The 14,650-nt window shown below is 43.1% G+C and overlaps 3 protein-coding genes across 5 annotated transcripts; 1 reads left to right on the top strand and 2 right to left on the bottom strand.

Annotated features, from left to right (window-relative positions):
* Window positions 1-661: 661 nt before the first annotated feature.
* LOC137946508 (uncharacterized) lies at window positions 662-3,619 on the top strand. Its single transcript, XM_068792837.1, has 5 exons — window positions 662-1,131; window positions 1,252-1,557; window positions 1,998-2,174; window positions 2,502-2,726; window positions 3,088-3,619. Exons 1-5 carry the CDS (start codon window positions 688-690, stop codon window positions 3,505-3,507), a joined length of 1,572 nt encoding a protein of 523 aa, XP_068648938.1. The 5' UTR covers window positions 662-687; the 3' UTR covers window positions 3,508-3,619.
* Window positions 3,620-3,850: 231 nt separating this feature from the next.
* On the bottom strand, window positions 3,851-6,499 carry LOC137946838 (cation/H(+) antiporter 28-like). Its single transcript, XM_068793131.1, has 3 exons — window positions 6,347-6,499; window positions 5,172-6,164; window positions 3,851-5,059 (listed from the first exon to the last, which is right to left on the bottom strand). Exons 1-3 carry the CDS (start codon window positions 6,497-6,499, stop codon window positions 3,851-3,853), a joined length of 2,355 nt encoding a protein of 784 aa, XP_068649232.1.
* A 1,581-nt stretch (window positions 6,500-8,080) lies between these two features.
* On the bottom strand, window positions 8,081-14,567 carry LOC137945840 (peptidyl-prolyl cis-trans isomerase FKBP42). 3 transcript variants are annotated; one of them, XM_068791895.1, is made up of 9 exons: window positions 14,455-14,567; window positions 14,057-14,137; window positions 13,221-13,406; window positions 12,353-12,442; window positions 9,694-9,878; window positions 9,487-9,609; window positions 9,239-9,391; window positions 8,587-8,922; window positions 8,081-8,309 (listed from the first exon to the last, which is right to left on the bottom strand). In XM_068791895.1, exons 2-8 carry the CDS (start codon window positions 14,088-14,090, stop codon window positions 8,602-8,604), a joined length of 1,092 nt encoding a protein of 363 aa, XP_068647996.1. In that variant the 5' UTR covers window positions 14,091-14,137; window positions 14,455-14,567; the 3' UTR covers window positions 8,081-8,309; window positions 8,587-8,601. The 3 variants fall into 3 exon arrangements, with proteins under 3 accessions (XP_068647996.1, XP_068647995.1, XP_068647997.1); XM_068791894.1 differs by lacking the exon at window positions 8,081-8,309 and having other exon boundaries at window positions 8,320-8,922; XM_068791896.1 differs by lacking the exons at window positions 8,081-8,309; window positions 14,455-14,567 and adding an exon at window positions 14,236-14,414 and having other exon boundaries at window positions 8,320-8,922.
* Between the last annotated feature and the right edge of the window lie 83 nt (window positions 14,568-14,650).

Raw genomic sequence — 14,650 nt, 5'->3', positions numbered from 1 at the left:
ATCACCTTCGACGGCACGGACACCATTAATTGTCACTGAACCCCAGAATCTAAAAAATAAATAGAAACCGGTCCGACCAGACCAGACCAGACCAGACCGTGAGAGTACTACAGTACGCACCCTCTCCAACTTTTTATTCATTAATAAACCCTGCCAACTTGTAACCCTCATCACGAGGTCCACCACCACTTGTCTTTCCACGTGTCCTGTCCCCCGCTATTGCTACTCGCCATGTCACCACGCGGTCTCCTAAGTGGTCCCATCTCCAGCCACGGACCTAAACCACGTACCCGCGTCGACTCGCTGGGTCCACCAACTGTCCAGATGCTGAGTCTCACTCTCCGGAGCGTGAATTTCCAACGGGTCATCTATTTATTAGTTCCCAAATAAAATCGATGCGGATGCTTTAAAATTTGAAAAAACTCCAGATTTAAACGGAATTCAACCTCTTTTTGTACAAAACGAGAAAGCACGCTCACAGCCTGCTCTGCATTCACTCCCGTCTTTTTTTCTTCTCTCTCCACCCACCCGTTGTGAATAAAACCACCCAGAAGCAGGCAACGACAGTGGGAAGAGTTCGATTTCCTTGGTTTTTTTTTTTTCTTTTTCAAACCGGTCTCTTTCTCCCAACTCTTTTTTGTTTAAAAAAGACTGTTGTCTAGATTCAAGAAGTGGAAGAGAAGGAAGATGGCTGTGAGAAAGCCCAAATGGTATCCACCTCCGCCTCCTAGCCCTAAAATCCTCCACCTTCCGCGACGGACTTGTCGGCGGTCGAGAGCGGTTAAGCCTGTTGCCGGAAAGGTGGTTCCCGGCGGTGGTGAACAGGAAAACAACTTGTGTCCACGAGGAAGGCTTGAGTCTCTCTTCGACCGAGAACGTACGTTCTCTCGCTCGGTCCCTGTCATTTTGTTAAACGCTGGCGATGGAGACGATCGAGACCGTGGTGAAGAGAGTGGAAGCCATCAAAGCAGTGTACAGGTCGATGGAGAGGAATGGAAGTTCCAGGCTGAGTTCCTACGAGCTGAATGTAATTTTCTGAGGATGGAGAGGGAAGTCGCGTTGAAGAAGTTGGAGAGGAACCGGATTCAAATGGAGAAAACGCTACAGTCTACCGTGCAGTCCCTAATTTTGGTGAGAGCATCCTTCTCCCTCTTATGGTGTTGCAACTTCTTTCAATCTTTCAATCGGTTACAAGTTTTATCACTTCTGTTGACATTCTTGTCTTTTCAAAATTTATCGTCGGTATCTTAGGGGAGAAAGAAGGTGTTCGAAGGGAAAAACCCAGGGACTCTGCTCGAAGAAGAGATCGAGGAACTGGAAGAGAAGCTGGCGGAGTTGCAAAAGAGCTCTCGCGTTCGTCGAGATTACGAAACTCGAAGATGCTGTAATTTTGATAAGAAAGCTTCCTTTCTTCGCCGTCGTATCGAAAAGTTGGAAACAATCTCGGAGGAGAAGAAATGCGTCCGAGAAATTCGAGAAATGGCGGAGGCTAGCTTAAGGATGGAGAGTAGCTCAGATAATCGTGTCTTTTCAAACCGGAGATCCCAACTCGCCGATGTAAGAAATTATCTGTTGCTTACCTCGTTTCATGGAGTACTCTGACTTCCATTTAAGTAACCCTTCTTTCTTCTTTCATAAATGTTTACATCCGCGAAGCATGACATTCTTTTTTCTCCTGGTCTTGTCTTCTAACCTTGTACTTTAGTTTCATCATTTCTACTGATCGGTTTGGCGCTATATTCATCTTCACTGGTTATTGTTCCATTAACGAGAGTCAGCGAACCGATCGAGTATAGGATCTGACATATTACTTTCTCACAGAAATCTCACTAATTACGATCTTCAACGAGCCAGACCATCTGTTATAAAGGAAAGCTAACTTTAGTGTATACGCATGAGGAGCCTGTCCATTGACCATTTGAAACTTAATATGATTCACCTTCTTATGCTGTGAAAATGGAGAACTTTATTTATCCTTTTCTGTTATTTTCATGAAGGTGGAGATGATTCGAAGGAAGATGGAGTGTCTGTCGAAGGGGATGTTGGAGCGAATGGAAGAGTACGGTAACCTGCTGGGTACCACCACCACCACCGGCAGCAGAAGCAGCAGCAACAGCAGCTCTGCTTCCACGTCGAGGAGAATCGAATTTCCGGAAACAGAGACGTCGCAGCAGGCAAGAAAATGACAGCACAAACAGTACTTATTTGTAATTACAATCACACCACCACTTGATTTAATGGAGATGTACTAACATGCACTGAATGTGTTTAATGAACCCGTCCCCGGGTGCCAGAATGAAAAAGGCCTCCGTAGATACCCGAAGCCTGTATAAAATGTTCTATGAGCCTTTATGTGGGCTTCGAGTAGCCCACAGAGGCCCAACCTCATCGATCTGAACCCTGATGACTAGACAGTTTTCAAATTAAAATATTGACCTGCATTTATGTTGAGAGTTTAAACATTGAGGAATTGTAGTAACTCTTGGAAATTTTTTTTGCAGGAGAGGAGGTGTGGAGAAGAAAAGGGTGGTCGTTGTGGAGGGCGCTGTAAGGCGATCGTGAGGAAGATTGTGGAACAAGTCAGATCAGAGACTGAACAGTGGTCTCAGATGCAAGTAATGCTCGGCCAAGTTAGAGAAGAGATGGAAGAACTGAGGGCTTCCAGAGATTTATGGCAAAATCGAGCGATCGAGTCTCAAGATCGGCTCCTGGCTGTTCAAAGTGATGTAAGTACCTTTACAATTACTACTGTTTGTCTAGGTTTATCACTGTTTGCTCCATAGTCACCATCAAGTAATTTCCTAAGCTTCATTTTTTAAATTCTAATTGTCTAAGCCGACCGGGATTGAATAAGTTCCAGGTAAACAGGCCATATCGCATTTGAACACTCACAGGCTTGTCATATCATAGAAATAGAGACATTTTATATGTTAAATTCGTCCACACAGATTCTCTCCTTTTTATAAGTTTCGAACTTTTGCTTCGATAATTGCAACAATATCAAGGTGTTTTTAATGTAGAGAGAGATGAGGCTCACGGCACTATCATTTCCGTGGACTTTAACTTGATCCTCTTTGGGTTTTACAGATGCACGAGTGGAGACAGAGAGCTCAGATGTCCGAGACAAAAGTATCGGAACTGGAGAAAGAGGTGTCGCGGCTCCAAGTTGAGCTGGAAAGATTGATAAATGCAGATAGGAAACAGTCCACCACGCCTGAAATCCCACAGTATATTGAGAACGCATGGGGAGCTGCGAGGATCGAGGACTTGGATAGAGTTGCGGATTCACAGAAAGAGAAGGAGAAGCGGGTGTTGGTTTGTCGTTTGAAGGAGAAACCGAGGCGGAAGGAAGGTGAAGGAGATCAGAGGAAGAGGGCATGCCCCTGTGGAACACTTCCCAAGCGTTTGCCTCTTCAAGAGTTGGGAAATTCTTCCTCTCCGTGGAGAAGACAAAGCAGCACGTCTGTGTTCCCTTCACACTCCCCCTCATCCTCCCAATGCGGATAGGGATGACAAGCACCAGAAGATTGTACACAAAGCGAGTTGAGGCTGCTCTGTTTCCCTCTCTTCAATTTCCTCTTGCTACTTTGACCATTTCTATGAGCATCTTTGCCGTCTAATTACCACTAATAATAAAAGAGTAGACAGCATAAATAGGAAGGAAAAAAATGTTAAAAACTGTGCAGGGAAACACCTAACATATACATTGTCTTCGGGATGATGATTTTCAGCATTGCTTACATTTTAAGGGAGAAGAGAGCATATTGAATTTACCAGAGTAGATAAGGGAAAGAAATGACAAAAAATGGTGGTGGGGGGGGGGGGGGGGGGAGCAAAAGGACCTTTCCCTTCACTGGAGCGAGAAATCCTCGAGACTGGGGTTCTCCTTCTCTCTTCCTGGGTTGTGTTGCTGAATGACCAAAACGGATGCGGTTATAGAGAAATCGGAAGAGGTAAGGCTATCCCCTAGCGGACCCAGTTCTGGACACTCTTCCCAAACGGTCATCCCTGCCGTCAAAGGTGTGCCACCTCGGCCGACGATGAAGAAGTTGAACTGCCCCTCGAGTGCACGGAGAGAAGAGAAGGTCTCTGCGCTGTTGGAGACGAACTTCTCGATATAGTGGACGTGGCCACTGTTGAGATGACGGTCATAGAAATCAGAGAAGCACTCATCGTCCTCCGGGTGGCTCATTAACCCCTGCTCAGATGCATTTTTAAAGTATTGGCCAATGCTACCAGGATAAGAGGCGACGTCCTGATCGTCTCGCTGGAGGAAGCGAATGGCCGTCAGCCTTACACCAGGATAATTGGCCACTCGGCTGGCATAGCTTAACGCCTCCCGGTCGTCCGGCCCACCGATGAATACCACGGCCGCATGCAAAAACTCGAGAGAGGACGTCATTTGGCTTGCCCCTAGTCCACGGTCCACGAATATCCCCACCGAACACGGCGCGTTATGAAGTACCTTCCTATTGACAATCCGGAATTGGTCGTGGCCATCATCCATGGTGCCGTCGACCCTTTGTTTCTTGTGGAAGGGCAAGATGACGAGAACGGTGAGGGCGTCCTGCGCTGCATTGCAAATGTCGAGATACATGGAGCTAAACGAGGAAACGACGAGGAGGCGGCGAATGGAGACGCCTTCCCCGGACTCCTGCTGATAGGCGTCGAATGCTAGGGTTATCTGGTCTCGCATCTCCACAACCGCCTCGTCCGAAACGTCCACCGCATCGAGGCCTTGGCCATACGTGAGCGTGGCGGCGGTCCGAGAGGTGAGCTCCACAAGGTCCACGGCATAGGCGGTGAGGCGCGGAAAGAGCGGCCCGCCTCTCGTTGCCTCGATGATATTGATGATTGAGGGAACGTTGTGGAGGCCGTGAAGGCAGGTCATAATCCGAAATTCCGACGCAGGATCCTGCCATTGCAGGGCCATTTGGAGTTTGCTGTGCTGCTTCCGAGCTCGCCTCACGATGACCACCGCCACAAGAGGGATATACACGATTGTGATCATCACGGTGGTGACGTTGATCAGAAAGGCGGTGGTGTCCATGACACCATTCTGTGTAGGGCAGCAGCAGGTCGCAGTATCAGACGAATGACCTAAGGATTAAGAAATCGAAAAAAACCTTGGGGGTGGATCAATCAATTAAAGAGAAAAGAGAGACTCTCACTTCGAGCGCGTTAACAGCAGCTAAGATGTTATAATGTCCCTTGACATTAAGAAGCAAGCCGATGCAAAGGGCCTCGGGGAAGCCAAAACCCATGGAAATGGCGGCGATGACGCTCCCCACGACCTTTCCTCCCATGGCAAGCAGAACGAGGACGCAGAGATCCTTGAACGAAGCCCAGCCTTTCCAACTGTTAAACTTCAGAGCAGAACCTACAAAGGCATAATAAAAAGGGAAAATGAAACCCGTGAGCCAGGTATTGATCTTCCTGATGAGGGTTCTGGAGAGGCGGCCCTCCCTGGGAAGTGTTAGGCCAATGACGAAGGCATTGAGGGTGCCGTTGTAGCCCATCAGAGGGGAGTACCAGCACAATGAAGAGAGGAGGAGGATGGTTAGAAAGAGATGCCACTTATTCATGGGCTTCCCCTCGGGGTTCCTCTCATTGACCCAGTCCATACCACGCTTTCCGGCATTGAGGAGGAACCACGTCTGGAAGATGAGCAACGGGATGACGACGAAGGTGCGATTAAGATCGAAAAGGATTTCCCGGCCGACGATGTTGGTCTGCATGATGAGGAACAAGGACATGAGGCTCATCGTGGTCATGTCGTTGTGGACGGCGGCGTTGACGGCTAGCCGACCAATCTCCGATTTCCCAATCTTGAGGTCGGTGATGAGGCGGGTAAGAACGGTGGAGGAGGTGTTGGAGAGACTCAGGCCCAAGGAGATGATGTATTTGACTGTGTCACCGGTGCCTAACCCTTTTAGAAAGATGGACTGTATGCAGGAGATTAACAGATAGGTACCGACGATGCCGGCGGTGGACAGCACGGCCTCCCGAGTCGGCCGCTTCCTAAACAGATCCTTCGGCTCCATCCCCAGGCCCAACACAAAGAAGTGGCTCATGATCCCATACTCAGCGATTAGACGAACCATCCGAGCCAACTTCGGGTCAAACGAGTTAATCAATTCGGAGTTGCCTATCACCATCCCCACCTGTGATTTTTTTTTTTGTTCGTTAAAAAAAAAAACGATTATGTTCCTCGTACATCTTTCTTGTATTTTCTTTCTATCTCTACCAGGTGCATGGCACATTTACGGCAAGATTTAATCGATATGATCACGATACCAGAAAAAAACTTGAAAAAAAAAATGGTGATCAGATGTAAAAAGCGTACGAAAATTTCCGAGATTACTCGGGGCTGACCCAGGTACTTGAGGAAGAAATGCAAGAGTCTGGAGGCGAAGAGAATCGCCAAAAGGCTGACGAAGAAGGTGTCAAAGCTTCCAGCATAGCCGTTATGACAATCATCCGGTATTGCAGATGCCATAGTTCTTTCTTCTTCTCTTCTTTTCTTCCTTTCTTCCACCTTTCCTTCTCTCCTATAGGCCTATCTCAAGGACTGAGGATTCAGTTTCTCTCCTATTTTTGGTACAAAATCTGTTTTCCGAGTGGCTGGGTCGTTGTTGTTTTCCGAAGCGACGACCGCCCAGACAATCCCAGTCAGCATACCCATCCCTTCGTGCTGACAAAGCAGTCAGACTCTCGCTTGGGACGGCTGGACCCACGATGTTTGGATGATTGCTCAGATATTTTCTTCTCTTCGGTCACATTAGAAAGCCTTCTGCGGATTCTTCTCTTCTGCTCTCTCTCATCCCTCGGTGATCATCCATTTCAGAATCGAGCTACTGCGAGCAGAAAAGCCATCCTCTCTCTCTCTCTCTCTCTCAATGGCTGCCCTCTCCATCGGGCAGTCTTTCCACACAAAACAAGGCTCGTTGCCGCGGAGGGAACCCTCCTCGAGAACTCCGGCTTCTGTTTCTTGTCAAGGCCGTGATCCGTCGGGCTCTCCCGATTCGGACGAGAAGAGAAAGGCGACGCAGATTAAGCGATGGATGTTGGGAGCTCACGGTGAGATGGTGAAGCTGGGCAAGTATTTGAAGGATAATTTAAGCCCCAAGCAAAAAGGGGACTGGAAGGATTTGCTCCTAATGAGCTTTTCATTTGCAGTTTATGTGTACATATCCCAGCTGCTTGTTTGTGCTTATTTTGCTCATATATCCATGCTGAAACAATTCCAGTAGTTTGATTGTGCCTCTGAAATCCGCAGAATCTGTACTTTAACTCTTCTAAATAAAGTGGTTTTGATTCGTAATTCCGTATTCTGGTTGCTTGCGGAATTTAACCTTGTCTTCTGTGTATTGGGGCATCACGGGGGTTTCTCACGCTCATTATCTGCTGCACTACTGCTAATCTTACCATATTTTTGTGAGGGTTTAACAGTTATAACAAATTGCCCATTTATACATTAGCTTTTTATGTTTGTAAACTTGCTACTTTTAGATTGGAAGTCCAGAAAAAAATGGTTCTCCCAGGCGGTCTGACTTCATTAATGAATTGTGTAAGCTCCATTCGATAACACAAAGCTAGATTCTGTTATCAATTAATGTCATTTTCCAAATTTCTTTGTGCTTATATTTGAAATTCAAAGTTTGGGATTTGATCAAATGTTATAGTAATGCATACCAGACCAACTGGTTGAATGAAAATTATTCAAACTCCATCCTCCTACGAAATTACTACCGTGAGTCTCACTTCCCCTTTCAAGGTTTATTTTCCATAGGAATTTCTTTCGAGAAGAATCATAAAATAAGTTTTCATCCATCAATTACCAATTCCCAAATATAGAGATAGGTATGATAATCCCCCTTCGTCAGGACTCGCCAAGACTATCACACCTAAATCAGATTGCTTTTGTTTGTGATCACTCAGAATTCCAGTTAGTTTCATAATTTTACTTATGGCACTTACACCTAATTGTCTTAGAAATATGAAATAGATTTGAGCACATAAAAAGAAGCATCCAAAACATGCAAGCTTGAACTGAATAATTAATAATCTGAGCTCAAAACTTCTCCTGAAATCGGTTATATCAAACCACCATACTACTGATGACAGCATTCAAAACTTGAAGACTTACAGTGACTAGAAAGAATACTAGCAGAAGAATTTCGCAAATAAAATTCAACTTACTGCACAAAACTAGACGATAATAGTTTTAAAATGCCCTGATAAGAAGGGAACGCCATTTACTGCCCTAACACCATGATCCTTTCTGTTCAGCTGACATACATATTAAACTGTAGCAAGTGCAACATAAGGTGGAGTTAAATATGAGCAACAAACTTGCGATTGTTGAATCTCAGTTTTCCAAGATATTAATAATAACTCCACAAACTAGAAGGCGGTGAGACAAGCTTGTGTATCTCCCCCATCAGCTTTTAGGAAAAAAAGGCAGTTTGTTTATAAATGACAGAAGCACAGAAAAATATTTAAGCAACTTCAGCCAATTTTGACCATTACTAGCAGTACAAGACGTTAACATCATAACAAGAGTACAGTTACACTGACGCTTACCACATAGATCAAAATTTAGTCTGCCTTGCGCTTTCTGAAGAGACACGTCGCCAGAGCTACAAGCCACTGCCAAAACACGACCAACCAATTTAGTCGCTTGGGTTTTGGCTCTGGTCTTGGCCCAAAAATTCCCTTATAGATCTCCTTTTGCTTTTGGTAAACAGCTTTGTCCACTTCAGCAAGCAAATGAAGCTCCCTCAATATTGCTTTATCTTCAGGGGCATGTTTTCTGGCTTTTTGCAAATCTTCCCTTGCAGCATCTGTCTGGCCAAGTTCTGCTCGAGCTTTCCCTCGCCTAAATAGTGCTTTGACATTATTTTCATCCTCAGACAGCACCTGACACATTGTACAGCTTGTTGAGCAAGATCAACTCAATCATTTTATTCATGGAAATGTTGATGGCAGTGAGAAAGTTGTAACAAACCCCACCAGATAAAGAAACACAACCCTCTTTAATTTGAATAGCGAGTGATAATTATACCAACTTGGTGTCTATAATGGTGGATGGTTCTAAAAGTGCTAAAAATACAGGAAAGGTATCCACAGAGAAGGAGAGGGAGAGAGAGAGAGAGAGAGAGAGAGAGTTCATATCATCAACCTACAGAAACATAAAAAAAAAAAAATACTCAAAGGAAATCAGCTCCTCACATACAATGCTGCATTGGACTATGGCTTCATCAAAACGCTTAAGCTTTATGAAGCAAGCTGACATGTTGAGGTGGCATGGGTTCTTCACGGCAAGAGCCATGTCCCTATATTTACCAAATAGCTGGAACATAAAATCATCTCCCATGTATGCAATTGCCTGACATTGGAAAAGAAAATAACAAATCATCAGAAAGAGATCCAGCTTAAATAAAAAAAAAATGTGCGAAGCCAAGAAAATTAGACGTTAGTGACCATTTCATACTGTTGCATAGCCTCCTCTAACTTCTCATCCTTGAAAAGAGCATTCCCTTCCATCTTCCTTCTATCCGCTGCTTCAATCCTTTCTTCAACTGTCATGTCACTACGTGCTTTCCCCTGAAGAAGAAAAGGTGGATGGAAATCAAATTCATATCCCCCTGAACAAAAGTAAAGCACTACAGTCCCAACATCAGAACTTACTTCTTTTGCTTCATCAAAACCAATGAGCTCAACTTCATATAAGAGGTCTGCCTTGGGTGGAACATTGGGAAAAGAAAAGCTTCCCTCTTCACCATAGCCTAATTCCCAGCCAACATGCAGTAGGGCACGTTCTCCAGCTTTCATACTTGACAAACCAATGGCTAACCCTGCCATCTGAGCTTTCTCTGTTGTAAAATCCAGTGAAAGGATAGAAAATGTCAATTCAGATATTGACTTTTTAACATTCAAGCAAGCTAAGCAAGAATATTATCCTAAGATGTCCAAAATTTTCTTTTCTTTTCATTTTTGAAAATGCAAATGAGATTTTATCAAGTAAGAGAGGGGATACAAGCAGCCTCCCCGCAAAAGGAGAGATAAGAGAAACAACTGCACAAACCAATTGAAATCAGCCAGGCAACAACATCAGAAAATAGAAACTCATTAAAAATAGAGGATGGCCATTTCCAAGAGGAAGTGTCCCTCCCCAGCGTGAGTGTCTGCAGCTGAATTAGCTGACCTAGGACTGTGAACCCCATGTGACATCCAAGTGCAGAGCCTTGGTGAAAATTTCCTTAACAGGAGGAAGCAATCTACATGGAGGTTCTGCCCCCTTATTACACCAGTCTATTTCAACTTAAGAGTCTCTTTAGATGGTGTGAAGTGTGAGGAACCTCTCAGTAGCAATGGGATGCCATGTGAAATAGCTTGAGTTTCGGCAAGTAGCAAATCACACAGGTCAAGTGAACCAGCATAAAAGAGGAGTTTTCCATCATGATCACATCAATGGGGCCAGGATTCTCACATGCACTACCATCAAAGTTCAGTTTGAAAGACCCCAGTGAGGAGTTCAAGCAGTAATAACACTAGGGTGAATAAGCCTAAGAGAGGCAACGGATGACCAGTTGTTCATCATATAGGAACACTGAAATCATCAAAAGTCTTTCCAAGTGTGAAAACATGAGAGAGTGAACCACATTGTCCTTCCAGCAACCTTATCGACCTACACTGATTTGCCTTGAAACACACGGTTGTTCCTCTCTGTCCAGAAAAACCATGGTTTGACAGCCATAACAATATGCTCGAGTAAGGAAGGGGCCATAGGGTGCATGGTGATTAATTCGGCAGAATGTGGATGGAAAACACATAATAATATTCACTATTTGAAGCACGCAGTGCCAAACCTTGGAAGTGTAAGGGCACCAAAGTAGGAGACGATCCACATTTTCATCCACCTCACCACATACCATAAAAACAGGGTTTACTGCTATGGTTCCCCTTTTGAGCAGCCTGTCATAAGTGAAAATTCTGTGTCATATGGTACACCAACCAAAACAGAGGGTCTTAGGAAGCTCCAACTGTCTCCAAATATAGCAGTGGCCTCATTTATCGAAGAGTCATGAAATCAGTCTTCTTTTATGAAATGATGCAATGGAATAGGTGTTGTTCGATGTCCATTTCTGAAAGATAAGTTTTTCGTGTCTGTTTCTTAAGCATTGGAACTTAAGAATATCCTCCCCACTCCGTTCACTCCTGAAACAAAAAACTCTCCCTCCAAGGGGAAAAAAAGGTAAGAATTTCTGGATGTGTGCCCTTATGCAATAATTTGGAAAGTTTGGAAGGAAAGAAATCAACAGACTTTTGAAGCAAAAGTCTATTGGAGGTATCACTGAAACATCAATACACTATGTGTTCGTTTGGGCAAGCAAACTCCCCGACACCTCTCATCTTCCCAGTGCTATTATTTGACAAAAAGAAAGAACAAATCTCAAGAATATTCATCAGACTACAAGCATCCAAAGCCTCTTCTCATTGTTATAAAAAAGAAAACGAACGAGTCTCAAGATTATTCGTCGACTACAAGCATCCAAAGCCTCCTCATCATGAAGATTTCTTCAAAGAAAAAATCCATCCATTTCCTGATCTAGCTTGTACAACCAGCATCTTCCTATTGCGCTAAGAGGTATAGCTCGGGGAATTCAACAGCAAGGGGTCTCTCCCCTACCCAAAAATTCACATTGTTGCCCCATCTAACTCTAAAATACATTGCTGCACCTTGTCCTTCAAACAAAGAATTCTCTTCCACAAGCGAGAAACCAACTCAAGGAGTCCAAACAGGAGTGATCAGTGACACCAGAATCTTTCAGCTTTGCCTTGTAATGTGTGATTATCTATTCAGTGCTCTAATTTTGTACCACATGGAAGAAAAAAACAATATAAAAAGAACCATATTTACATTCCAACGGAATTGATATTTTTTTAGTGTATGGGACTTATATATTTCGACTACTTTATCTAGAAAAATCAAAACAAACCGGTATCACAACAAGTAAATTTGTGTTGCCATAACAAGGAAATTTAATCACAATTTCTTTATAAAATAGCAGAAAAGATCGAATTCAAACCTGTATATGAACAAAGAAGCTATTTATGGAGTGTATGGGAGTTTTTTATTGCTTCTTATAAATGTAATAGAAGCACTATTACTAAGGAAAACAAGTCAACCAACCATGTTTCTACTGTAATGTAATCATTTTCCTTTTTAAAAAATAAATAATCCTGACTGAAATCCACAAATATGTAATGCTCTTTCAAGATTTCCACACGACTCCATTGAAGAAAACTCAAAGAGAGTAAGGCAAACTTCATAGGACACAGTTACCTTTCCCCAAGACTAGTTCAACAGGTTGCAGCTCTTCCCAAGTGTCCTCAAATTTATGCATGGTGCTTTCAGCCCAAGCTCTATAGTGCACTACACCAACAACACAAGGTCACCTGTTATGATCTAATGTAGAACAATACAGGAACACAAAGTTCAGCTCAGTAGCCAAAAAAATCAAGGCAGCTATCCAAGGCTTCTTTAAGATTTTGACCAATAACAAAAACTATAAGAAGAGAGTTATGATCTTTATCTCAGGAAACAACATAAGAAACTGCAGAAATAACAAATAATCATAGTCAGGAAACTTAAGAAAAATTAAAGAAATAACAGAAAGAAAGTCTTCTAAAAAATTTTTAAAAAAATGAAAATAAGCTGAATTCTCTTCTATCTCTCAACCCTTTTCAGGACATCTACTTATAAAAGGAAGTTCATACCAATCCTTCCCTCCCACATGAATGTTGTGTCATTCAGTTGTGGGAAGCCAGCTAATCTGCTGACTTGACTCCTGTATCATCACCAAAAGTTTTCCTTTGCATGTTGGTGTGAGTTATTGTAAACAGAGAATAAATTCTAAACAGGTATTGAGACTAAAAAAATTCTACCGTGAGGAAATGGTTTCAATATGATGCAAAAAGAAAGAAACAGCCATTTGACTTGGCATCATATCTTTACAAAAAGGTAATGAATAAATATGACTTCTTTCATGATAATTGGGCTTGCAGTGTAACATTTTACATTGCTTTGTTTTCTGTGGCAACATTAAAGAAAGAAAACGCAAAAAGCAGAGAATTGCAACTGGAGCAGCATATAGCCTCGTCTACATTTACAAAAAGAAGAAATGAGAAGCTGGTCACTGAATGGTACTCACAGAAGCATGTGGAGAATTTTGCTGCTTTGTTGTGGCCATGACCTTCCTTAATTATTTGTTTTGTAACTTTCTCATGAAGGATTTCAACTACAGAGTCAACCTTTGGAGGACCTTGTGTTCCTTGAATATGTTCACCATGCACAAATGAAGCCTCTTCAGCAACAACCTCACTATCATCAATTGGACCTGCGAGGAGTGAAACAAGCTTGATTTATGTGATATTTGCTAGAGAACACACTTCTAACTGGATAAAAATGACTAACTTGAAACAAAACAATGATTCTAGTACTCCAGATGGACCAAAAAATAAAGACTCTTTGCAATAGAAATAAATTGGAACTGATCATTTTAAACAAGGCAATAAGAGAATCAGGAGGACTCAAAGACCATATATGTATTTGATACTGGTACGAGATCCCCAGTGGAGAAGAGTTTCCTCTAGAGTAAATGTTACCTGGAAAAGTCGATCATCATTGCACCACAGGAAAAACATAAGCCAGGACGTTATATCCAATGGAAAGGCATTATAAAATGTGTTGCTCTTACTGAGCCATTTGAACAGTAGAATTTTACCCACATTAATAAATTATTATAAATGTTTTTTTAGGTAATACATTTTCATAGAATCGTTCCACCGGTGATGAAGGTAAACCTTTCGATAATCCACCTATAACACGAGGCGTGGAGCACTTCTGCGGGCTAGGTCAGTTTCCTTTCCCTGAACGTTATGTTCAATATAACGAGGCAAAAGGAGAAGAATTGAGAGTCTCTTAAATGTTTTACAGCATAAAACAAGAGCTAGAGTTTTATCGTTAAAGAAAATGATTAGTCATTACTCAATTGAGTGGGTTGATCGTCAGCACTCTCCATGTCTGGATTGGAACTTTTTTCTCCTACGGCAGCAGCTCAGCGAATTCCTGCAAAAGAATTGTCAATATGAGGGAGGGGCAGCACTAAACCAAGTCGAAGTAAAAATTCTGTAACTGATCAAAGGTCCTCATTTAAGAAGCTCCACCTTTGTTACATCAACCATCGAAATGTAAAAAAAAGTAGAGGGGTACCACCGTGCAAGCAAGCACCGAGAGAAGATCAAGCAAAAAACAAAAAAAAAGAAATCGACTTCCAGATATGGAATTCACAATTCGTCGACAGAACAAAAAGAACAAAGCGAACCGCAGCTGAAAAAAGGATTGGATAGAATAAGGGATGCAAACAAGAAAAGATCCACGCCTACCTGAGCGATTATAGACGGACCAAGCGAATTTTTCGACTTTCTTCCGCTTTGAGAGAAACAGATACGAACAAAAAGTCCAGAGAAGTCCACGAGGTGAACGGGTATTCCGGAATCTTGGAATGATCACGGGCACCTTAAGAAGAGGGTACCCGACCGATGGATGGATCACAGAGCGGGCGTACAAGTGCAAACCCAC

The sequence above is a fragment of the Aristolochia californica genome, unplaced genomic scaffold (assembly GCF_029961685.1).
Source record: "Aristolochia californica isolate CCGP_79_NKW_82.1479 unplaced genomic scaffold, dmAriCali1.0.hap1 SCAF_12, whole genome shotgun sequence".
Lineage (NCBI taxonomy): Eukaryota > Viridiplantae > Streptophyta > Magnoliopsida > Piperales > Aristolochiaceae > Aristolochia > Aristolochia californica.
This window is presented reverse-complemented; position numbering and strand designations above follow the sequence as displayed.

What these genes read in the sequence shown, in the direction of transcription:
- LOC137946508 (XM_068792837.1), top strand. Translation starts at nt 688, where the DNA reads ATGGCTGTGAGAAAGCCCAAATGGTATCCACCTCCGCCTCCTAGCCCT. An exon ending in AAACAGAGACGTCGCAGCAG is followed by an intron (nt 2,175 to 2,501) that starts GCAAGAAAATGA and finishes TTTTTTTTGCAG; the next exon opens with GAGAGGAGGTGTGGAGAAGA. An exon ending in TCCTGGCTGTTCAAAGTGAT is followed by an intron (nt 2,727 to 3,087) that starts GTAAGTACCTTT and finishes TGGGTTTTACAG; the next exon opens with ATGCACGAGTGGAGACAGAG.
- LOC137946838 (XM_068793131.1), bottom strand. Translation starts at nt 6,499, where the DNA reads ATGGCATCTGCAATACCGGATGATTGTCATAACGGCTATGCTGGAAGC. An exon ending in GAGTAATCTCGGAAATTTTC is followed by an intron (nt 6,165 to 6,346) that starts GTACGCTTTTTA and finishes AAAAAATCACAG; the next exon opens with GTGGGGATGGTGATAGGCAA. An exon ending in CTGCTGTTAACGCGCTCGAA is followed by an intron (nt 5,060 to 5,171) that starts GTGAGAGTCTCT and finishes TGCCCTACACAG; the next exon opens with AATGGTGTCATGGACACCAC.
- LOC137945840 (XM_068791895.1), bottom strand. Translation starts at nt 14,090, where the DNA reads ATGGAGAGTGCTGACGATCAACCCACTCAATTGA. An exon ending in CGATCAACCCACTCAATTGA is followed by an intron (nt 13,407 to 14,056) that starts GTAATGACTAAT and finishes CACTCCTCGCAG; the next exon opens with GTCCAATTGATGATAGTGAG. An exon ending in CTATGCAACAGTATGAAATG is followed by an intron (nt 9,392 to 9,486) that starts GTCACTAACGTC and finishes TTCCAATGTCAG; the next exon opens with GCAATTGCATACATGGGAGA.